At 36.5% G+C, this 21737-nt stretch overlaps 1 protein-coding gene across 8 annotated transcripts in view; it reads right to left on the bottom strand.

Moving 5' to 3' along the window:
* The window catches only part of LOC138333030 (putative oxidoreductase YteT), a 34439-nt gene that overhangs the window by 12514 nt on the left and 188 nt on the right, over window positions 1-21737 (bottom strand). Inside the window, exons 1-14 of one of the 8 annotated variants that reach the window (XR_011209933.1) lie at window positions 19842-19993; window positions 18343-18456; window positions 17208-17292; window positions 15376-15449; window positions 14390-14449; window positions 13563-13727; window positions 12671-12856; window positions 9133-9231; window positions 8069-8197; window positions 7225-7326; window positions 6841-6910; window positions 5925-6019; window positions 5004-5280; window positions 1782-3168 (exon numbers count right to left, since the gene is read on the bottom strand). Coding sequence is in view for 5 of the 8 variants with exons in the window: in XM_069281126.1 (XP_069137227.1) it covers window positions 5149-5280; window positions 5925-6019; window positions 6841-6910; window positions 7225-7326; window positions 8069-8197; window positions 9133-9231; window positions 12671-12856; window positions 13563-13727; window positions 14390-14449; window positions 15376-15449; window positions 17208-17292; window positions 18343-18456; window positions 19842-19868 (1338 nt within the window). In the remaining 3 variants the exon portion in view is untranslated. Of the gene's footprint in view, window positions 1-1781; window positions 3169-3636; window positions 5281-5924; window positions 6020-6840; window positions 6911-7224; window positions 7327-8068; window positions 8198-9132; window positions 9232-12127; window positions 12314-12670; window positions 12857-13562; window positions 13728-14389; window positions 14450-15375; window positions 15450-17207; window positions 17293-18342; window positions 18457-19841; window positions 19994-21514; window positions 21670-21737 lie in introns of those variants that run through there. The other 7 variants (XR_011209935.1, XR_011209934.1, XM_069281129.1 and 4 more) reach the window with 7 other exon arrangements.

Raw genomic sequence — 21737 nt, 5'->3', positions numbered from 1 at the left:
TAATCTTAGTACTTCCTGAGAAAATGACCAATTCCACAATTGCTGCGTGTCGGTCATGTTGTTTTCCTTCTCACAAAGTACAATGGACAATCTATAGGGACAAAGAAGAACCAATATGCGATATTTCAGATAGATTCCTTAACACTTTCTGAAAAATTACAGTAACAAACTGCAACTATCAAAAGCTAAGAAGGCCACCAATCAGCCAAAGTTTCTCCTCGTGTTCGTAACTTCCAATAAACTCCACTAGAATCCAAAGAGAATCAACGAATGCGCACCATGCAGCACCAGAGGCCATGGGGAGCCTATGTATACACATTTCAGAACGATCACCCTGAACTCTACGAAAAATAGCGGAAACACAACTTCAATTATTAAAATTCAAGATGGCTGCCTGTTGGTATTCTTATTGCCTAATCCGTCCCATAAGTAAAATCAATGGGGAAACACATATGGAAATTGAGACAGATCCCTTTGGTATCTTCAAGAAAAAAAACGTTAACAAAATTTCAATATTAAAATCCAAGATAGCTCCTATCAGCCATCATGTTGACAGATCGGTCTCAAAAGACTTAAGGTTCTAGGGAAATGTATGTATGAAAATGAAAGATCTCTTCTATTTTTCTGATAAAGAAGGTAACGGACGGATATACCAACAGATCACAAACGAAATGCAATTTGAACACCATGCCGTCTGTTTGTGCTGGGCTAAAATGGATACGAGGTGGCAATGTTGTCAAAGTTAAACAGAACCTTCATCTGTAATTTGATTCTATAAGGAATTCTTCAGATATAACCACCAAAGAAAGATTTATGTCTAACAATTGAAAAAAGGATCTTTTTTTCTGATTTTCAAACATATACCATTAAAATCCAGGACGGCAGCCAGTCGGTCACATTGAAGACTGATGTCTCCCAAAATGCAATATGCACAACAACAGCCCAAGGGGAACATACATATGAAATTTGAGACAGATCTCTTCAGTACTTTCTGAGAAATAGCGGTAACAATCATCAACTACTAAAATCCAAGATGGCTGCCTGGCGGCCATATTGATTTCCTGATCAGCCTGAAAATCAGCATGAGACTCCTTGGGACCAAAGGAAACATGTATAACCCTGGTCAATACTTTTTGCAATATATTGCTCGGCTAGAGAGAACTTCTCTTTAGTTCGATCGATTGAGCGTCAGACTAGTAATCCAGAGGTCCAAAGTTCAATACCTGACCGGAACCGAGTGCTCTACCGACTGATGATTGACCCAGTGCAATCCCGCCACACTCTTCCCTCAATTCTCAAAGTCTTCGTCTTCGAAGACATACGAGACCCTTCCAAACACCACCAACGTGGGTTATTTAGATAGGCGCCAATTTTGTAACAGGAGAGGAGAACATGTAGTGACCAGACCAGGATTTGAACTCGGGACCCTCTGAACACTAGCCAAGTGCTCTACCAATTGAGCTACCTGGTCACCGATAATCGACCCTATCCAATCCCGCCACACTCCTCCCTCCTTTTTCGAAGACATGCGAGACCCTTCCAAACACCACCAACATGGGCTATTTAGTTGGGCGCCAATTCTGTAAAAGGAGAGGAGAAAAAGTAGTGGCCAGACCGGGATTCGTTCCCAATCATATGTAAAATTTGAGAAATATCCGTGGAGTATTTCTCAATAAATAGCGGTTACAAGCATTGTTTATGCATGGACAACGGATGAAAGTCGATTTGAATAGCCCACCATCTGATGATGTTGGGCTAAAAATTAACAACATATTCTATAATCAGCTAAAAATGATTTATTCAATAAAAATATTAAAATAAAAATCAATAATATCACAATCATATGTATGTTTAATACTTTTCTCACATTACTAAATAAATAACCCAAATCATACCGCATAAATAATTATATCGACAAAGGAAGATTTATCACAGCAATTATCAATTATTACAATAACTATACCATATTCCCCATTAATTAATATTTATCAAATTAAAATGCTATAGTTTACTGATTTTGAAACACAGGATTGTTCATTGTAATACAATACAACAAATAATGTGTGTAAGTAATATACCAGATTCGTTTTTTTAGCATTGATTGTCATCATCATTTTATATATCATTTGTTTATTTATTCAAGTTATTTTAAAGTGCATATCATTCTATCACCTGAATAAATGACTTTGTTATTCACAAGATTATCTTACAATTTATCACAAAATTATCTGATCACATGATATTTTCATCACATAATTTGCTTTGCTAACAACACAACAAAAAATCAATTTTCATTAATAATTGGATATATGACACAAGATGTAATGTTAACAAGAGGCCCAAAGGGCCTTAACGGTCATCTGACTACCTTGGCAATAGTAAAATTAATTATATATGGTGTGACTTTGTCAGGACCATGCATGTTAGGATTATTTTCAATTTCTTTCAACAAATTTTATTTCGAACAAAATAGCTGTGGCGGCCATCTTGGATTTCGGATTGACCCGAAAAATAACAACACTTTGTCAGAACCATGTCAGGATCATATCATGCAAGTTTCAGCCAAATCACACTGGTAGAACTTGAGAAGACATTTAAAATGTGTTTTCAAGATGGCGGCTGTGGTGGCCATCTTGGATTTCGGATCGACCCGAAAAATGACAACACTTTGTCGGGACCATATCAGGTTTATTTCATGCAAGAATCTGCCAAATCGCAATTGGTAGAACTTGAGAAGAAGTTCAAAATGTGTTTTCAAGATGACAGCTGTGGTGGCCATCTTGGATTATGGATCGACCTGAAAAATAACAAAACTTTGTCAGGACCATGTCAGGATCATTTCATGCTGTGGCGACCATCTTGGATTTCAGATCGACCCGAAAAATAACAACACTTTGTTGGGTCCATGTCAGAATCATTCCATGCAAGTTTCAGCCAAATCGCACCGGTAGAACTTGAGAAGAAGTTCAAAATGTGTATTCAAGATGGCGGCTGTGGCGGCCATCTTGGATTTCGGATCGACGCGAAAAATAACTATACTTTGTCAGGACCATGTCAGGATCACTTCCTGCAAGAATCTGCCAAATCGCATTGGTAGAGCTTGAGAAGAAGTTCAAAATGTGTTTTCAAGATGGCAGCTGTGGAAGCCATCTTGGATTAAGGATCGACCTGAAAAATAACAAAACTTTGTCAGGATCATGTCAGGATCATTTCATGCAAGTTTCAGCCAAATTGCTCACAATAATCGGTAGAACTTGAGAAGAAGTAGACAAAATGTGTTTTCAAGATGGTGGCTGTGGCGGCCATCTTGGATTTCAGATTGTACACAAAAAATAACTATCTAACTTTTGTCAGGACTTCATTTTTTCAGGATCATTCCATGCAAGAATCTGCCAAATCGCACCGGTAAGAATATATCTACATTTAGAAGATTTTCAAAATGTGATTTTTTCAAGATCCCATTATCCCTTCTTTCCTTCCCAATTCTTTGCTGTAGCGGCCATCCCACTCTCTCTATTAAAAAAAATCAAACAATGAAATCGAATGAAAGAATGGAGAAAAATAAATATACAATAATTCACTTTGTGATCAGGACCATGTCAGGATCATTTCATGCAAAAAAAAAAAGTCGCCTAATCGGTCATTGGTAGAGCTTGAGAAGAAGTTCAAAATGTGTTTTCAAGATGGCGGCTGTGTTGGCCATCTTGGATTAAGGATCGACCCGAAAAAATAACAATACTTTGTCAGGACCATGTCAGGATCATTTCATGCAAGTTTCAGCCAAATCGCACTGGTAGAACTTGAGAAGAAGTTCAAAATGTGTTTTCAACATGGTGGCTGTGGCGGCCATCTTGGATTCAGGATTGAGCCGAAAAACAACAACACTTTGTCCGGACCGTGTCAGGATTATTTCATGTAAGTTTCATCTAAATTGCACTGGTAGAACTTGAGATGACGTTCAAAATGTGAAAAGTTAACGCAGGGCGCATGGTGCACAGTGCACGGCGGACGGCAGACGACGACAGACGGAACATGACAACTATAGGTCATCCCGACCCTTCGGGTCAGATGACTTAAAAAGTGTCTCATTGTATAAACGTCAACTATTGTTGAAGTAGAATGATTCACACAATAATGTTTAACAAAGCCTTATATATAGATAACTCATCATAACTATGGCACTGTTAATCTCTACCAGTAAAATGTTTTGACAAAATACAAGTTTTCTTTAAAATTAATTACCAGATTTTAACAGCCAACATAATACAAGTATGGAATCGCCAGCCAAAACTTCATATGGATATAGAGTATATTGTATATAAGTTTAGTGCTGTACTTGCATCCTAGAAAAATAATTTAAACGTTTTCGTTAAGAGGAATCTTTTCTCTGATTTTTAAACTTCAACTATCAAAATCCAAGATAGCTGCCTGTCGGCCATCTTGTTGAGCGATTGGTCCATAAAGCAATACCAGGTATGCAAAAGTAGGACCCTAGGGGAACATACATATGCAAATTGAGAGATCCCTTTATACTTTCTAAGAAATAGCATAAACAAAAATTGTTATTTAGATGGACAGACACACAGACGGATAAAACTTTTACCTCTGGAGAGGACCTATATAGGCTTTGCCTGTTGTCCAATCCATTTGGCATTACATTAATATATTATCTTTCTCTGTGATTCATGTATATCTTGTATTTGTTAATAAAATATTTTGAAATAAATAAAACTTTTATGTAACAGTCACTTAAAAGTATACAGTCAGATGATGATAGGAAAAAATAGTATCACTCATCTGATGATGGTGGTATAAAAAAAGTGCAATTTTTTTGCAATATACTATAGTAACATGTAATAAACAATGTATATAAAGCTTTGAAAAAAAATATCTTAAAGAATAATGCTTTTTCTATTTTCCCATTGTATTAACAATATGTCAAAGTCAACATTTCTATTAATGCACACGTTTGTGGTTGGGTATTTGGGTTTGATTTTGATTACCTGACATGAAAAGGTCGGAGGTCACCTGCTCAACACTGGTTTTCTCTATGTACCACAGTTTCCCTCCACATTAAAACCCCTGCACGCTAATATCAAGGATTATAGCGATGGTTTTATATCAGTGTAGAACATTTTTTAATATCCATTAGTTGTAAGTCCCATCTGATTGTAAGGTGACTACCCGATTCTCCTTTCTTGCTTTTTCAGCAGCAAACACCAGCAAATGTCCAGTCAAACTTTCATCTGGACCAGTCAAAATATCTGCTGGATTCTCATTCTGTCAAACAAAAACAAGTATTCTGACAATTGCTAAAGTACGTATTACATGTCCCCTACAGGTCTGCCAATCCCCACAAGCTGTGGCCTTAACCTTGATCTAAAACTAATTATCCTTTGTGTTAATTAGGAAGGTCAATGAAGAAAGGGAGCCACTTGGGTGCAGACATTGATTTTCTAAAATTAGCAATGGTGACCTTAACACTCACCTGGTAATTATGTAACTCTACTATTTCCTCGATTCTTCGAGAATATATCTGTTGGTGCTGGGATGATGCTGGGGGAGACAGATCATCTTATCTATATATCATACTTGCCAACCTTTCAATAAAATTCTCACGGGGATAAAGTGCATGAATAACATGTCCCAGCAAAACCATGTGCATGAGCACATGTACAGCCCGCAGGATTCAAGTTTAGCATTAGATAAAGGGGAGATGATATTAATCCATTTATTAAAGAAAAGGTTGCAGTTTCTTTTTTTTCAAATATTAGGCCTATATCTGTATATTATGTTTTTATTGTTGTACATGAAAATTAAGTCATTTATGTCTTAGACATTTCCAGACCTAAATGTTGGAGAAATATCTTCGTTACAGTTTACAATCATTTAAAGCAATGCTTGTTTGACCTAACATAACTTACAATTATACTGCTGACAAATGAATGTATACAATGAAAGTCGGCTCCTCCATGTCCACTCATTCCTTTCTGCATAATGGCATCTGCTCGATATTCATCTAAAACAGAAAAGATCTGGTGATGTAGTGGTTAAGCTGGCACAGACATGAAGAGGTCAGGGGTCACGTGCCTGATCATGTGGGTTTTCTTGATCATCACACACTTACATCGAGGCCATTTAAACTTCTATTTCAATCGATGTTAAATGAACAAAGTTTATCAACTGAACGACGAGGGTTTTATTTCTTTGCTTTTCTTTTCTTTTAATTAAAACATTATTTTTTTAACCACAGAAACACTACATATATTATAATGTGATTTTCAAATTTTCAAAGAAGATAATATGCATATGCCAAAATTCCAAGAGTATACAACTCTTCAGACATATTTCTATCTGTCTTCAGTTATTATTTGGTTTACTTAAATATTAAAGTTGCTCCATCGCTGACAAATGGTATTTTTTCGCATTCAAAAACAGGAGCAGACTATTTAGTATTTTTCTTCAGTTACACACGTTGCTTACTTAAAACCATTACTGCCACTTAAAAGTTTGAGTTTCTAATTTTACTTCAAGTTGATAAAAATTAAAAAAATAATTAACTGCATCCTGAAAAAAACATGTCATGGAATGAAGTGTTGATTGCACATGCACCAAAGGCAAAATAAATGATTTTATATTATTTTTTGTATTAATTAGACATATATATACACGATTAAACACCAATTCTTGTTCAAATGATGAATATATCATTTAAGCTCTGTCAGTGGTGAAGCATCATTAAACAATTATAGAAAATGCCCGCAATATGAAAATGGTGTTTACGCAACTTTGTGGAACTAAAAATGTTGTCATTATACGTATACATATCTATGAACTTACGCGTCTTTTCAGTGACAAAGTTGGAATGTTTAATGATGGGAGAGCCAGTGGCCACACAAGACAGTTGTCCCTGTCAGAGAGAGAAGGATTGCATTTTTTTTCAAAATTGATGGAGTTATTGCAATTTTTAAGATACCATAGTTACTTTTCCATATCAATACACCACACCAAAAATTTACATCATGATGAAAAAGACAGCAAAAATGAATACATATAATTATCAAATATAATGTTCTAAGAAACATTACATGCTTTAATCCGGGCCATCGAAAGAGATTTGTATAAGTTGTATAACTTGTTAACAATCGATTTAAAATAAATTAAGTTTATAATAAATATAATGACCAAAAACATTGAATCAAACTGTTGATAATTATAACGCACCTTGGTGCCGTAAATCTTGACTTCTCGTGTACAGACCGATTGGGTGAATGCCATCATGGTCAGTGTGGCCGTAGCTCCGCCCTCAAACTGCATATTGACCACCTACAACCAAGGTTAAGAATTTCAGGTCGTAATCAATAGGTTTTGATGTTTACGGATTAATATGACAGCTAGATGGACCTAGAGAAGGACAAGCAGATGGGCAAAGTTAGCTAATAATGCTTGTAACAAAATAGGTCTCAGAATGCCTCCTTTTCCCTAACATATATTAGTCTAGGTAAATAGACATTAATTTAGCCCCAAGCACTTTCCAAATTGCTGGAAAGCACTTGGGCCTAAAGTCAGTAGCAATATTGCTAACCTAGCTTTCTTAGAGTTAATTTCCCAGAATAAGCAAAAGCAAAAAAAAAACAAGATGTTTTAGTTAATGACTATAACTCCTGATCATAGTATGTATAAATTAATTCAACTGTTCAGTACATCAAGACAAAAATACATAAAAAATAATTTATTTTGCTTTTGGTACATGCACAATCAGTTTTGCATTTAATATAGGGCTTAGTGCGATGGAATTTTTTTTGGATGCAATTATAATTAATTATTTTTGATATTTCTATCTTGAAGTAAAATGAGAAGCTCAAACTTTTCAATAGTGGTAATGGTGTAAAGTAGGTAATTTTTGTAACTGAAAAATAATATTTAATTAATTTGAGTTCCTGTTTTTGATAGAGAAAAATACCATTCGTAAGTGGTGGAGCATCTGTCAGAAAATCTGAATTTGTTATTGCATACATGTAGATATAAAGCATGACAGATGTACAAATTACAAGACCCACAAACATACCTGGTTTGACATGACGTCATTGTCGTTGTCATATACACAAACTCCGTACGGTCCAGTTTTCAGGGCTGTTGTCACACTCTCTATCGTCGGTTCTTCAGTGATCACACAGACAGGCCACCCAGTATTGAACTTAAAAATCATAACATTCAGAATTTTGATTGTTGTACAGAACAAGCAAGAATTAATTAATTTTCTCTAATAATAAATATACCATTTATTGAACACCTATATATTATATTTATTCCTACCATCAATGACCTTTACTTTACATAATTACACTAATCTTATTATAAGTAATATGGTTCAAATTATTCTGCAGGTTTGTTTTTGTAAGTTTGATTTAACCTTCTATTAACAAACAGGGTCATTTAAGGACCTGCCAGGTTTAGGTTGAGGAAAGCCTGAGTACTACGTAGAGAATATCGCACAACCTGCAATCAGTACCCCACATGGGATTCAAACATTTTGCCACCAAGATGTGCCTCTGTCGGAACATCTTAACCATACTGTTCTATCGTCCCTCAGCATTGATAATCTACCCAGCCTATATATACCTTTCCGCCAGGTACGAAATAGTTCCTATGTGTCCTAGTGGAGCACTGCCTCAGAAAATAACTCCATCAAACTTTTCTATACTTTTTTATACATGCATTTATATATTTCTTTGTACAAAACAAACATAAAGACCATTCTTCATATCTATCGTAACGATCACAAGACGTCGATTCCACAATTTGTAGACTTGTCGTATAAATTCCCTTCGAAAAGACCTTTATAAGCATATGTAAAGAAAATAATGTCTCACTGTGAATTTGATATTTTCTGCGGTTGAGTTTTATTGCCTAGTAGGTAAGTGATATAAAACAAGTACAATAAAATGCAAACAAACATTTCAAAAATGTATCCCATGATCATTACTTTGCTCCATTAGCAGTAATAGGCACCAATTATAGCTCTAAAGACGACACCATTTCTGTCTAAAAGTCTTTCGAGCTACCATATTGCAGCTACACAAAGGCAACCAAACAACACTTCAGACAAATAGAAGCATAGTAGATCATAACCTGTTTGACCTCGTCCAGATAGATCCTTTTAGCCGAGTATGGACACTTGGACTCAATGCTAGATGGACAGTCCATACAGCGACTGGCTGATCCTGGGGGCTGGTAATAAATGTAAAATAATATTATCATAAGCAAATAATTATTTTCTAGGTTTGAATCAACGCTGTATATCAAATCATCCATGTCATTTTTTTTTTTTTTACATAATTTCACATTTTATCATGATTCATATAACTATCATGCTACAGACAAATTATCAGTTGCCAGCATATCAATTAGGGCCCACTAGCCCCCTGATTAGGGCCCACTAGCCCCCTGATTTTGTGTTACAGAGGGCCAACTGGCCCCCTGATTTTGTGTTACAGAGGGCCCACTGGCCCCCTGATTTTGTGTTACAGAGGGCCCACTGGCCCCCTGATTTTGTGTTACAGAGGGCCCACTGGCCCCCTGATTTTGTGTTACAGAGGGCCCACTGGCCCCCTGATTTTGTGTTACAGAGGGCCCACTGACCCCCTGATTTTGTGTTACAGAGGGCCCACTGGCCCCCTGATTTTGTGTTACAGAGGGCCCACTGGCCCCCTGATTTTGTGTTACAGAGGGCCCACTGGCCCCCTGATTTTGTGTTACAGAGGGCCCACTGATTTTGTGTTACAGAGGGCCCACTGACCCCCTGATTTTTTGTTACAGAGGGTCCACTGATCCCCTGATTTTATGTTACAGAGGGCCCACTGACCCCCTGATTTCATGTTACAGAGGGCCCACTGACCCATCGATTTTATGTTACAGAGGGCCCACTGGCCCCCTGATTTTATGTTACAGAGGGCCCACTCACCCCCTGATTTTTTGTTACAGAGGGCCTACTCACCCCCTGATTTTTTGTTACAGAGGGTCCACTGACCCCCTGATTTTGTGTTACAGAGGGCCCACTGACCCCCTGATTTTATGTTACAGAGGGCCCACTGACCCATCGATTTTATGTTGCAGAGGGCCCACTGGCCCCCTGATTTTATGTTACAGAGGGCCCACTGGCCCCCTGATTTTATGTTACAGAGGGCCCACTCACCCCCTGATTTTTTGCCTGTTTATATAATTTCGCTGTAATACAATATCATTTGTTTCATTTATTTGTGAAAATAAACCTATATATGAACAATGCACTTTTAGACAAAATAATCGATTAGTTAGATGTCCGGATTTTGAGCCCCGATAATTTTGCCAGGGGCCTCCAGTGGACTCCATTTTCAATGAAGCTAGTATCTAAGTCTGAGTTTGAATCATTCTGCCATTCAATAGTCTTTATATATAGGCCTTGAGCGGGACCAAGGCAATTACATTAACAGGCAATAGAAACGCAGAACAATTCAGATTACGTTCCACTTTGATTAATGGTAAACTGTATAAAAACCAGAGGCCCAATAGTCCTTCATGGTTACCTGAGTGCTGACACAGAAAGAGCATTGCAAAGTTGGTTAAAATCTGTTAAAGGATGTACGAATTAAAATCTATTTTAAATTTGAACATTCATATCAGAATTTCTATTCTTTGTTTTTTCATTGATACCTAGTTACTGTATTATGTAACGATAAAAAATTAAGGATCTATTAGTTTAACATCCTTTCAAAAGCAAGGGTCATTTAAGGATGTGCCAGTTTTGTTGGTGGAAGAAAGCTGGAGTACCCGGAGAAAAACCACTGCCCAGCGGCCAGTTCCTGGTAACTGCACCACATGGGATTCAAACTTTTTTTTATCTGTGAAGTATTGGTTACACCGTTTCTGGAATTTTTATTTTAAATGGTCAAAGTAAAATCTATTCCCTTTTGGTCCCCCGGTGTCAGTCAGGGAAATACTGTCAACCAGGGTTTAACTGCCATCTCATTCTGATAATTCTTACAACATTGAATAATTCGCAAAAATGTGTTTTCCCTATATAAACTACAGTAAATTTGTCCCCAATCCCAGTGGGAAACATGATTCCCCAGAGTCTTATAGAGTATAATTCTCAATTTTTCTAAAGGACTTAAAGACCTTTCCATCTATAAAGAGTATTTGATTCAACCATTTCAGGAATTTCAGAAGAATATTTTTGAAGTTTTAGCCTACACCGTATTTGACCCCTTTTGGCCCCACTCCTCAGGCCCATGGGGGTCAGTCAGGGAAAATTTGGTAATAGCATTCAATGGCCATCTCATACTGATAATTCTGACGACATTTGACTCATTTCCTATTACAAATGACCAAAAAATGCTCAAAAATGTGTTTCCTTATATAAACTATAGTATAGTAAACTTGACCCTCTCCCAAGGGGAAAACGTGATTCTTCAGGGTCATATAGAGTATAATTCACAATTTTTGTAAAGGACCTTAAGACCTTTCATTCCAGGAAGAGTATTTGATTCTACCATTTCCGGAAATTTATGACTTGGCCCCACCTCTCAGGCCCCTGGGGGGCTGGGACCTTATAATTCACAATTGTAGTTGACCTTTGGCCATGGAAGGTTTCTGCAAAATTTCAACAATTTAAAAAAAAACAAAAAAACAAACATTCCTTTATTTGGTTCAGTGGTTCTGGAGAAGAAGTAGAATATGTTAATTGTTTATCATTGCACTACGGACAACAGACAACGCACGACAAAAGGCGATTAGAATAGGTCACTTGAGACTTCGTCTCAGATGACCTAAGAATTGCAATCCTTTCACCAAAGCCAGCTCAAAATCAAACATCATGCAGGTAAGAAGACCTCTTGCTTATTGAGAAAATGCCATTTGCCAATTAAGCATATGTGACCTTAATTGTCTGAATAACTAAGACATGCTTATATTGATTTTGAACAAACAATGTCGCCTTTCATCCCATCCAAAAGCCCATGCTTTTATGAAAAGGACTATAATTGAACCTTATCTGCTTAACCATGCACCATCAGTCCGTACTCAGCAGAAACATGCACTGCCTATGAAGAAGGCAGATAATCTTTATTATAAAGGGAGATAATCTAACCTTATCTGCAACATTAAAGTGACTCAAACAGCCAAAAGAAGATATACTGTGGCATTTCTTTCCAACCATCCAATAATGAATTAGGTCCAAGTCATGACAACATTTTTGTAAGAGTGCTGGCGAACTTTCATCCTCTCTCTTCCAGTTGCCTCTCACAAATGAATGGGCAAAGTGCCAGAACCCTACCTACAACAGTTTACACTGAGTTATTGCCCTTGCTTTTTAATATTGTTTTTTTTTTTTTTTTGTACTCTTTACTCCTTAGATGACACTGAAACACCTCTAAATATGCATCTCATAATCTGACTGACTGAACGTTTTTTTTCCTCTGACCGATGTTGAGTAAAAATGCCGCGAGGCGATTTAACATTTAACTTTTTTGAATCTAGAGATATCGATGGTAATTCAGCGTGACAATGTACCATTAGTTTATAAGGCTTTCTGGAAATATTTGTCATGTAACATATGTACAGCCAGCACAGATTTCTGAGACACACGTGGACGGCGTTCATCGTGTTATCTGGAAGTACAGAGTTATCTCACCTTGTCCTTCTTATTGAAGTGACTTAAATGTCCGAATGACGATATATTTGTACAGTGTCGTCCGGCCATCCAGTAGTTTATCAGATCAAAGTCATGGCAACACTTTGCTAATAATGAATTGGAGCTCTTAGCCTGGTTATGCCAGTTGCCACGAACATAAGAATGAGCAAAGTGCCAGAAACCAACCTTTTTAGTGAAAATAGAATTAGATAAAAATTTGATATACTGTAAAACATACCACATAGTGCAATCAAATTATTAAATTTGGCATAAAATTGATTTTGAATACACTAGTCACAACAACTAGTCTATCAAAGATTTGCAGAAAATGTGATTACATCTTAGCACAAAATCTCTAGGGCGATATATATACATGTCATATGATTGCCACTAAAAGATGTACATTTACAGAATTCCTTAGGTATCATAACAAGAGTTCCAGTGGACCTTATAAATAAAATACAACAGATGGTAGAAATGAAGTACCCAGTGAGTCGCTATAGATTGTAGCCTTACTGATCCCTGTGATCTTATATCATATACATAAATGACCTAAAATGTTATATATGTAATATCTTTTCTGGTGTCTTGATATTGTGGTTCTATCATGATATCTAAGTTCTAATTCAACAAATGACATTTGAATTTTCAATGACATTTCATCATTCAATGACATGATTTTTCAGTTTTGTTTTAAAACATACCAGGTATATATATATATGTGCTAATTAAAATCATTTTGGAACTGAATGAAGATCAACCTGATAAACTTCTATCATTCTGGTACTTTTAAATCAATACATGAATGAAAAGTATAAAAAAACCCATAAAGATCAAATGAAATAATAGTCACATAATAATCTATGCTATGAAAAATTTTAGTTAAACTCACAGGTTCTGTGTGGTTGATGTTGACCACTTCCCCTATCACACCACTGTCAATAAGTTCCCTCAGCTTTTGTGCCCACGGTGTATACCTGAGCACATGACATATCGCTAAAGTCACGCCGTTCTCTTTACAGGTCTCCACGATTTCTCTACAATCCTCCTCATTCACCTTTTAAAGGATTATTTAAATTATTAGTGTCAGATCAGCAAGAGATTTACATTACCTTACCATTGTCATAACATTTATGTTGATTCCCAGGAATGCTTTTCCCATCCTCAATACTCAAAGATTTACTATCACTGTTGTAATATCCACCTCTATGTCATAGCAAAACTGAACACTATCAGTGCCACAACAGAGGAGACAGGTAGTTCTTTGATGTATATAAAAAATGATGAACTGTATGGCTTTTAGGTTTGGGGTCCCTCTCTATATCATCATCAAAGGAAGGCTTAGTAGGCCTGTGATTGGTCAGGTTTTTTATCCTGAAATGCTTTCAGTTTTACATAGTCTAAGGGTGGATAGTTACACCTGGAATATTGGGGATGTGCTTTGCACTAAACCTAAAACTATACATAGCACTGAAAACTAGCAGTTATCATTTCAGCAATTAAATGGTGTAATATTCATGATATAATTGTTTACTATAACAGATTATGTTCACGTCTTATGAAGCTTATTAACATTGATGGAGCAGTGACATTCCAGAATTCTCTTACAGTATCTAAAGTCATAGCAGTAAAGGAGAGATGAACAGAAGAAACATTGATATGAAGCTATAAATGATAGCTATACTTAATTATGAAGTAGAAATATCTAACTATACTCACTGCCATCGGCTTCTCCAGTAGTATGTGGTAACCTTTCTTAGCAAAAGCTACAGCTGGATCCTACAAAGCAATTAATGGAGAGATGAATCTTACTAACATTCCATTGTTTTCACATTACAAGCATTACAAGTTATAGTTGATTATCTGTTCTATACACCAGTTTTAGCTGTTTCACATATCAGGAAAAATCTGTTTCTGATGTTTCTGACTCATTGTATAGCTCAGTATAGCAAAATAAAATATGTACTAGGTAGGACAAACCCTTTTTGATGCATATTTAGATATACATGAAGTAGTTGAAGTATTGCATACATTAGTTGCCGTAGTATTCCTTCTTTGCATATTACAAAATTATATGCACTTGTGTTTAGCTGTTGATAGTTATGTCTTATTTAAAAAAAAAAAAAAAATAATATTGTCACAATTGATACCAAAATACAAGGGCAGATAACTCAGTAAAATGTGTACAGACAGATGAGTTGTTTGTCTGTGATTGTCTCCAGGACAACTGGGTAAAAAGACTTAGCTACATATTCATTGGATAGAGTACAAAACATTAAACTAGTTAACTTAAGCAAGCATTGAATTACAGTATAACTTGTCAACATCAGCTTTTGTATAATCCTAATTCCTTAATTATTCCGAGCATTTTCCTTATTATTTTATACAAATTAAAACCTGTGTAATCCATTCTCTATATAAATATATCTACACCGGCGAAATATCCGGGTCTAGGTGACATCCATGAGTTTAGACAAGTTGATAAGTGTATATTATGATAGGTTATATTATATCTCAAAGCTCACACAGCACCATAGTATTTACTCCAACAATGAGTTAGAGGTTAACATGATGAGATACTTTTTAACATTGCATCGTCTCATATCCATCCAATGTAATCAGGATGGAATAAGACCTCATACATGTGTAGGAATATTTAGTATTAAAACATTATGATATGTAAGGGACTGTCCCAATAAACAAACCTTATGTAGACGATCTGGTGTAGTAATTATAACACAGTCAGACATCTTGTCTCTCTTACTCGCATCACTCCAGTCTGTAACATACAAAGATCCATTTAGAAACGTGTGAGGATTGTTATTCAGTACATAACAGAGTTATCTGCCCTTGGGGAAAAGTAATTACTGCATGTAAGTGTAAGGCTTCACTTCAAAGAAAAAAATCATCAGGGTACATCGTTTTGCTCAAATATTGATGAAATCAGCAAGATACATACATGTAGTGTATAGATACCTCTGTAATTAACAATGAAAGATTTAAATATTTAAGCTTTTTTTTTTTATTCTGTTTCTTTTTCTATACAATAAACTTCTAAAGTAGCATCAAGTATAAACAAGAAAGAAATTGAATTTAAACACAAGTCTAAAACTTTTATATCCTAGAAAAGACTGAATTTTGGATGACGCCAACAGATGAAATGATTAATAGAATCTTTCCCTACCTAGAGGGTGTGACAACGAAATCACAACCCGAGGGGAAATTCATGAATGCCCAACCCAAGGCTTGCCGAGGGTTAGACATTCAGGAATTCCCCCGAGGATTGACTTTGTTGTTACACCATCAAAGGTAGGGAATGATTCTTTTTCTCTCATATAAAAAGAAAAAGAAGAAAAAGTAGCCTAAAAGAAAAATTTTCCCGAGACATGAACATGGTGCCGTCGTCTGCACATCAATGTTGATGACGTCATCGACAGTGCACGCCACGGTCACATCACATAAAGTCAGGACATCACACGTAAATGTCTTCAGGACCAAAAGGTTAGCGTGCGCAATCTATCATACCCTAGGGGTTGACAGAGAAATCTCCCACGGCTAAAACAGGTGCCAAATCAGTGAATGGTGAGAGAATAATAAATTACCAGATGTCATTGTTTTGGTAAAAGCAAACAAATGCATTCCTTCTTTGGCACAGTGCCGCCTGATATATAGAGAATACATTGTTAGTTTCTTACTAAATAAGGTTGATTTTGGTGCGAGACTTAGATGAAGCTTTGCTGAGTCATCTCAGCTTTCCGTGTCAAGTACCAAAATAAACCTTGTACTGTAAGATACTAACCGTGTATTCTGTTTATCCAACAACCATTATGACATTAAAACGAAAGCAAATTGTTAGTTATTTACTTCGTTTCACTCAAAGCGAGATGCTTCTTTGATGCAAATGAAAAGATTCATTCACTTAACCAAAGGAGAGTGTATTCCTTTTTACTTCCGAGGGAAATATATAAGCCAATTTGCACACAGTACCAATAGTTCTATTCAGAAGGTAATAATAATGAATTGATAAGAAAATACTAAAAAAACAATAATTACCCATCAAAGAATTACTTTGCAATACATACCTTTGCCATGAGTCAAGAAAAAGATGACACCACCATACGAGATTTTCGATATCGTAAAAATGACATCATTCCAGAGATTGTGACATCCCTTTTCATCAGGACTGAATGATGTTTCATACATCAGAAGGTTTAAGTTTGGGATCAAGTGGGAAAATGTTTCGTCAGATGTGGAACAAATTCACGTGATCATATTGACGAATAAAGGATTTCGTACTGATGGATAAAGCACAAGTTTATCCGGCAGTAGTTATCCGTCAGTATGTGGGGCAGTTGCAGGATTAAAGCTCTCAAGGGTTTGTTTATATTTTAAACAAAATACAAATGTGCAAATGTATTTTTTTATCAAATTTTACGATATAACCACTTCTATTGCCTAACAATGACATATTTTGCTCTGATAAGACACAAAACATGTATCTCTAAAACATTTATAAAATAAATCCAACTATAAATACCTGAAAAACAGTTTTGTTCTGGAATATCAAAGCAATTCTGAAGTTTTCTACGATAAAATTTCCTTGGTTCAGCTACTCCAACTATCTAAAAATATAAATAATTTCAAATATATTTTTATTTCAAAGACCAAACATTCCTGTTGTAATTTCATGATGTATACACGTATTGCCATAATATTCTGTCTTTGCATATTACATAGTTACCTCCCTTGTGGGTAAAATTCTCTTGAAAAGTACCACTAGCAATTAACATATATGATGCCACAAGCAGGTAGGGCGTTAGAATTGTGCCTGCTGCCCTTATTGCATGATCATAAAAGGCGACTAAATTTAGGATCTTTTCTTTTTTTCCTAACTGACTTTATCTTTCCTAATGCCTTCCTTGGCACCGCCTCACTTTTGGCTTTGAGTTGCGCGTCTTGCCTCTATGAGGAAGGTTCTGGGTTCTGTCCCCTGGCCGAGACAGACCAAAGTCTATAAAAGTGTTAGTTTCTGCTCCTGCTTAACGCTCAGCAAACGGGGAGTGGGATGACTGGTTCGCCCATTGTCAGTATAATGTGACCGGGTGGGGTGTGTTGCTTGGTATCTTCGCGGCATGCTTCAGTGATATAGCACTATAAAAAGGGTAATAGTTCCACTATACAAGAAGACACAACATGAATATACCGCAGTCTTCCAAAACACCCACCTCGTACAACATACGCGCAACACACTGCATACATGAGAGGCCGTCCTTACATGACCATAGCTGTTGATAGGACTTTAATTAATCAAACAAACAAACAAAAAAGTGATACCTACCCCTAAGGACAGATAACTCTGTAATATGGTAATAAAGAATATTTTTGTTTGTTTTATTTCAGTTTTTACAGCCCATCGACAATTAAAGTCATTAAGGTCTAAACTAAAAGTCATGCATTTGTTTTAAAGATCCAAATTGAAGACACATAATGATTGCATATAAAAGATCAGGTGAGACATAGGCAATTAAGAACTGAAACACAGATTGTATATTGTTATTTTACAAAAAGATTGTTTTGGGTAAAATAGTTTTGGCTAAAAATAACACATATATGGCATTTTAATATATCTATACATTTAACGACCACCTCTTATAAATTAGATCCTTTCATACCTTGAGTCGACTTGGAAATGAATGGGCATACTGAGCATAAACTGAGCCCCGCATTCCAGCTCCAATTACAATGGCGGTTAAAACTGATTCCTCTTCTTTTGACATTTTCCCTCCCTGAAATGAATAAATGCAAGATAACTTCAAACATTCAATTTTATCTTTAAGATATGTATGTGAAGATTTACTGCAACAGAGGAACACACTTTGTAACCTTAATCTATATGGAAACACTAGTGCCACTGTATTAAATAGTTGTACAATCAGTAAATTGTTGTTTGGGTTTAACTAAAACCAAAACTTAGTAGACCAATTCAGGAAGATTAGATAATGATATAATTCTATGATATCACCAGGTTAATTCAGTACATAAGACAAAAACTCATATTTCATATACAAGACTCTTAATATAGGCCCCTAAGGGGTCATGCAGTCAAACCTTGTACTATTTTGAGTCCACCGAGGATTCTATATACATGTACATATAAAGTATGAGTGATATGAATCCATAACTTCATGAGAAGAAGTTAAAATATAGTGATATGACCTAATTGACCCCTTTTGGCCCTAGTTTATCCCACAGGCAACTGGGAGGTCGGTACAACCATTTGTACAATTCAGAAGCGATATACCCACCCCATAAGGATATTGTACCAGCAAGATTTGCATTTGCATTTGATTCTGACCATTGTTTTTCAAAAAGAAGTTGATTTTGTCAATGGACGTTGGACACCATATGGTCATCCTCAATACTCCAGGGGTTCCGATCACTTACGATCTCTACACTCCTGAGCTATCTTATAGTAAAACTGGAGGCAACAGAACAGTACAGGTAATTCAGTCCTTTGATGTACATTAAAAGAGCCGCATAACGGTACACTGTGGTTGACTGTGTCGCTTTGATGTTAGGCGTCGCTCTCTCTGTAGTCTTCAAAGGAAATCTTTGCTAGCCTGTGATTGGTCAAATATTTTCCGCTGAGCTGCCTTCAATTTCACTATGAGATAGTCCAGGGGTGTAGATATTGTAAGTGATCGGAACCCCTGGAATATTGAGAATGCCGTATGGTATGACACAGATCTCTATTATATGTTATGAAAAGACATATTATGGCAATGAAGTGTATGTTGAAGATCTGTATTTTGGACCAGGTGAGCTAAAGATGACAGTCAGGCCATGAGGAAGTCATCAAAAAATCCCACCACCGACACCAATGATGACAGTATAGGATCATGAGGAGACTTGTACATAGATATATGTGTACATGTGCGTCCCACGCTGACTCCTGGAATGGTAATAATGACAGACTCTTTTCTGAGATATTAATGTAGTAAGATTATAGTGGCTACAAATCACTCGTACGAGGACTTGCTACAAAAATATATATAACTACATGTATAAAGCTGTATCAACAAATAGTTAGAGTGTGTACAGTTTAAGCCTTTTAAATCATGTCACCAAGTAAGAAATTAACGAAAATTAATGGTGATATAACAGAACTTACCAAAGAAGCAATTTCAGGCCTATTCATTTACACCTACTGAAGACAAAATGACTCAGCATATGATTGCTTCCTGGTCCAAGTTTTTATTAAATACCAGGCTGTAAGGTAGCCAATTTTCCTGGTTCCTGTATTTGTCATTTAGCTTGGGTTGAGGTGTATAAATCCAATAATATAAGACGTCGGTATTGAGAAACTTTGGCGTTGTGCCCATTATCATAGGTATTTAACTCGTCTGACAATAAATGTCAATAGATTATATAAATACCTATGCCCATTATACAACAAGAGATCCCAGAGGGATCTTGGCGCCCACCAAAGAATGATCTATATCTGACAAAGGAAAGATGGATCTTTTCTCTACTTTTTAAACTTTTTCAAACATACTACATATAAAATTTGAGACAGATCGCTTCAGTACCTTTTGAGAAATAGCGGCAACAAACTTCAACTATCAAAATCCAAGATGACTCCTTGGCGGCCATCTTGTTGATCAATCGGTCCCAAATCACAATATGCACAACTAGGGCCCTAGGGAAACCTACATGTGAAATTTGAGAAAGATCCATTCAATACTTTCTGAGAAATAGCGGTAACAAACTTTGAATATCAAAATCCAAGATGGCTGCCTGGCACCAATCTTGTTGACCGATCGGTCCCAAATCACAATATGCACAACTAGGGCCCTAGGGGAACCTACATATGAATTTTGAGACAGATCCCTTCAGTACTTTCTAAGAAATAGCGATAACAAACTTTGAATAACAAAATCCAAGATGGCGGCCTGGCAGCCATCTTGTTCATCGATTGGTCCAAAAATGCAATATGCACAACTAGGGCCCTAGGGGAACCTACATATTAAATTTGAGAAAGATCCCTTTTGCACTTTTTGAGAAATAGGGATATCAAACCTTAACTATCAAAATCCAAGATGGCCGCCTGGCGGCCATCTTGTTTTTCCGATCAGCCTCAAAATCTGTATGGCACAACTAGGGACCAAGGGTAACCTCCATGTGAAGTTTGAACAAAATTCCTTCAGTAGTTCTCAAGAAATATCGATAACAAACTCAACTGCCAAAATAAAAGATGGCTACCTGGCGGCCATCTTGTTTTTCCGATCAGCCACGAAATCTGTATGGCAAAAATATGGACCAAGGGGGCCCTCCATGTGAAGTTTGAACAAAATCCCTACAGTAGTTTTTAAGAAATAATTATAACAATCATCATTTACGGACGGACGACGGACCACAGTCGCAGGGCGATTTGAATAGCCCACCAACTGCATCCTCGATACTCCAGGGGTTCCGATCACTTACGATCTCTACACCCCTGGACTATCTCATCGTAAAACTGGAGGCAACAGAACAGAACAGGTAATTTAGTCCTTTGATGTACATCAAAAGAACCGTATAACGGTACACTGTGGTTGACTATGTGGCTTTGAAGTTGGTCGTTGCTCTCTCTGTAGTCTTCAAAGGAAATCTTTGCTGGTCTGTGATTGGTCAAATATTTTCAGCTGAGCTGCCTTCAATTTCACTATGAGATAGTCTAGGGGTGTAGAGATCGTAAGTGATCGGAACCCCTGGAATATCGAGGATGACCAACTGATGATGGTGGGCTAAAAATGTAGGCATATAACCTAAAATAATATACAATGTGCAGCCTTTTGTACTTACCATAAAAACGATTTCAAGCCAATGCACTATTCAGACCTACTGAAGATGAAATATGCACGCACCTTGCTTTCTGGTTTTAAATACCAGGAAGGTGGTCTAACGTTACATTATATATTGTCACGTGTAAATATAGCCAGGCCTGTCAGTGTTTTGTACAATGACGTTGACAAGTTCCACGACATACATTTGTGCAAACATTAATTGTAGGTCAGCAAGCTAAATG

This window comes from Argopecten irradians, chromosome 10 (genome assembly GCF_041381155.1).
Source record: "Argopecten irradians isolate NY chromosome 10, Ai_NY, whole genome shotgun sequence".
Classification (NCBI taxonomy): Eukaryota; Metazoa; Mollusca; class Bivalvia; order Pectinida; family Pectinidae; genus Argopecten; species Argopecten irradians.
Note: the sequence above shows the minus strand (reverse complement) of the source record. Positions and strands in the feature narration are given on the sequence as shown.